At 38.0% G+C, this 4153-nt stretch overlaps 1 protein-coding gene across 1 annotated transcript; it reads right to left on the bottom strand.

Moving 5' to 3' along the window:
* Positions 1 to 2534: 2534 nt before the first annotated feature.
* LOC144773682 (uncharacterized) lies at positions 2535 to 3635 on the bottom strand. The gene has a single exon (XM_078658834.1). It carries the CDS (start codon positions 3633 to 3635, stop codon positions 2553 to 2555), a length of 1083 nt encoding a protein of 360 aa, XP_078514960.1. The 3' UTR covers positions 2535 to 2552.
* Between the last annotated feature and the right edge of the window lie 518 nt (positions 3636 to 4153).

Genomic DNA, 4153 nt, shown 5'->3' on the forward strand with positions numbered 1-4153 from the left:
AATACTCGACCCTCATTTGACACGTACACATCAATGTCAACTGACAGTAGACTGTATAAAGTCAGCATGGAAGTACATAGGGTGCCTGATGCACACTTCCATATTTAGTTTTGCATTTTTCAAAGAAAAGAGTGCTTAGCAAGTGGTATAAACTATTTCTTTTCTTAGAAGAAGTTTCATTTACTTCCTCATTCCCGTGTGGGTTTGTTACAGTCCAATCTGTTGAACCAGGAAGCACACACTGCTTTTCCTGGAGTTTATTAGAAACATAAGAAATGCATTTATGTTCCCGAGAGCATTCTTGTGCCCGAGTGTGCTCTACAGTCAGAGTTCCATGAAAGTTAAAGTTGTTGTTAAATAAGACAACATGTATTAACATAAAATCCTTTTAACAGTATTGCCTGATAACGCTCAAAGACAACAATATCTATACCAGTGTCATCTGTGCACAAGAGAAACATTTTCTAATGTATATTGTTTTTTACAGATGTGACAAGATTACTAACAGTTACATTTTTTTTTATTAAAAAAATGCATTCAGAATCATTATGGGACATTATGAGGATGGTCAGATGAGTCAATGGCATGTGGATGCTGCTTGAAAGGTCATTCATTTATTTGTGCATTGTATTATAATAATGTTCTATTTTCATTAGAAACTGACAGACTGTATAAAATGATTGTTAAAAGAAAGTCTAAGACTTGAAAAGTTCTTGACAAATGGTGACATCTGATCACCCTACACATCATTATTCCTAAAAAAAGAAAAATATAAATAAAAAAGATAGGTGTATCCTATCCTCAACATATTGTACTCTTCTATTTACAATCATACACCATTCCCAGATCCAAGCAATGAAATTACATCACACTATAATAGTCGACAAAAACATAGCAGGTTATCCTGTAATATGCTCTTATACTGACCCCATGGGGTTCTGGAGGCATTTCATGGGTCTCTATGAAATATGGGTTTCATTAGCAAGTGGACAGCATCAAACCAGCAAGTGGACAGCCTCAAACCAGCCTGCAGAGCTTTACAATTGCATTTTGTTGATGTAATATTCCAATCATGAAAACTCATACCTGGTCGTTCTCATTTTAATGAATGAATCAGGAGAACAGGATTAACAATCTCACTCTTATGCAGACTTCAATTATAGTTTTTAGTAAACATTCCCATTTGAAAAACAATACATTTTTTAACCCAACTGCCACAAAATATTCATGTAAAATAAAAAATACAGACCGGCTAACTTTTATGACATGACCCTACATTGCCATTCAAAGGATCTGGTGATATTTACAAACCCCATCCCCTTTAGCCTTGTGGTTTATGAAAGGATCAGAACACCATGATGAAATGTAGGACCATACAACATGGTTACCTATTATTATCCTACACAAATAACAAAGGTTATACACTGAAATATACTTGGAACGTAATGTTTACATAATTCCTTAAGGCCTTCACCATCCCATGTACATGAATGAAATAGAAAAAATGCGCCTCATGGTCAACAATGGCAAAGGTTACCAATACATTTAGTAACAAGATCGAAGAGCTCTCTCTCCTTACAGCATGTAAAAGACACCTTCCACAGCGGAGGGTAGTTTCAACATATTGAATTATTCCAAAGCTAGAAAGCGCAATATTGAACCTCACCTGACATGGGAAAGGTCTAGACATAGTTTCTCCAAAAACCTTATAACTCTGAATGCTGAAAAGTAAATTAAACCCTCCCACATTTACTGTAGCCAAAATGATGTTCTTAGATGCGTTGCTGACAGCAACTTATAATTTAATGAAAGACTGAAACACACCCTATCTGATGCTTCTGTATGAGATTTCTGTGTCTAAACTTGCAAATGCATATATAGATGGGAAAACCATGGAAGCTCTTCCCACACCCATTACAACAGAATGTTATTTACACTTTGTGTGTTCACTAATTGACCACTAGGCATAATAAATCATGAAAGTTCTTCCCTCTCTAACTACATCTGTGGGTTTGCAGGAGGTGTCTTATATTTTATGAATAACTGAAACATCCTACATATTTTATGTTGTTTTTCATGTGTGTGATTGCTGGAGGCATTTTAGGTATGTTGAGCTAGGAAAGCCCATTTAACCTCCAATGCATTTGAATGGGTATTCTTCTAGATGTCTTCACAGATAGCTGGTTAGGACTTATGCTTGAGTAAAGTTCTTTCCACATACACTGCATGTGTGTGTTTTTTCCATTTCTATGTTAGCTGCTGACTCTTAAGATGTATGGATTTACTAAAGCTCTTTCAACATTCACTGTATTTCTATGCTTTTTCTTCTGTATGCCATCACAGCTGGATGGTTAGGTCTGAGGAGTGTGTAAATCTCTTTCCACATCCTCTGCATTTGTATGTTTATTTCCCCTGCATGTTAGATGGTGGCTCTTTGGATACATGGATTTACAAAATTATTTCCACATTCCCTGCAAGTGCATGGTTTCCCTGCTACATACCTTGGCAGATGTATGGTCAGGATTGATGCTCAAGTGAAGAAATTTCCAGATTTACTCCATGTGTGTGTTTTTTTCTGTGTGCATGCGCTGATGGACCTTCATAGTTGGTAAGCGTGTAAAGCTCATTCCACATTCCCTGCACGTATATGGTTTTTCCTTTGTGTGTGTTAACTGGTGGCTCTTTAGATGTGAGGATCTACTAAAGCTCTTTCCACATTCACTGCAAGTGTAAGGCTTTTCTCCTGTGTGTATTCGCTGGTGGATCTTTAAAGTTGTTGCTTCAGTAAAGCTCTTTCCACATTCGCTGCAAGTGTAAGGCTTTTCTCCTGTGTGTATTCGCTGGTGGATCTTTAAAGCTGTTGCTTCAGTAAAGCTCTTTCCACATTCACTGCATATGTATGGTTTTTCCCCTGTATGCCGTCGTAGATGGGCTGCTAGGTTTGTTGCCTCAGTGAAGCCCTTTCCACATTCACTGCATGTGTATGGTTTTTCCCCAGTGTGTGTTAGCTGGTGGCTCTTTAGATTTGCAGATGTACGAAAGCTCTTTCCACATTCACTGCAAATGTGAGGTTTTTCCTCTGTGTGCATTCGCTGGTGTCTCCTTACATTTGATGCGCAAGTAAAGCTCTTTCCACATTCACTGCATGTGTGTGATTTTTCTCCTGTATGTGTTAGGTAGTGGCTCTTTAGATTTGAGGATGTACTAAAGCTCTTTCCACATTCACTGCATGTGTGTGGTTTTTCTCCTGTATGTGTGAGGTAGTGTCTCTTTAGATGTGAGGAATTGCTAAAGCTCTTTCCACATTCACTGCATGTTTGTGGTTTTTCCCCTGTATGTGTGAGGTGGTGTCTCTTTAGATGTGAGGAATTACTAAAGCTCTTTCCACATTCGTGGCAAGTGTATGGCTTTTCTCCTGTGTGCCGTCGCAGATGGATGGTTAGCTCTGATGCATAAGCAAACCCCTCATCACATTCACTGCATGTGGATGGTTTTTCCCTTGTGTGTGTTGGTTGATGGATCTTTAGATCTGCTGTGTGACTGAAGCTCTTTTCATTTTCACTACTTGTGTCTATGCTTTCTGCTTTATGTGCGCAAAATTGGGTCCACAGAGTTGATGACTCATTAAAGGTCATCTTACATTCATTACACTAAAATAACTTTTCTGTTGAGTTGTTACTGGTGTCAGTGTAGGAATGATGAATGACTAAAAATTCTCATAAACATAGAACCTTTATGTTGTTCATCTCTTTATTAATGAACTCTTAGTTGTGAATTGCTGAACAACACTATTGCCACATTAACTGTGGCCTCATGGGTTTTCCCCTGTGCGTGGTGTAGCACTGAGGAGAATCTGGAGCTTGTCTTCCATTGTGGCGTTTTACTTTGGGGTTTAGAGTCCAAGAGTTAGCTATATTTTGGCATAACCCATATTAATGTGTTTGCTGACTGACCATTGTGGTTCCTTAACCACTAACTATATTTTAATAGTCACTAGATATGTATAGTATTTGCAGTCTTCTGTTCTTAATAATAATGTTGAATAGTTACTGGAAGTCTTGCACGACTGATAACATATGCATGGCCTTCCTATATGGAGCTGTGTCTTGAACCTGCATTAAAAACTTTCAAGTAGAACTGCAATCTCACAGCT

Source organism: Lissotriton helveticus, chromosome 8 (genome assembly GCF_964261635.1).
Source record: "Lissotriton helveticus chromosome 8, aLisHel1.1, whole genome shotgun sequence".
Taxonomy (NCBI): domain Eukaryota; kingdom Metazoa; phylum Chordata; class Amphibia; order Caudata; family Salamandridae; genus Lissotriton; species Lissotriton helveticus.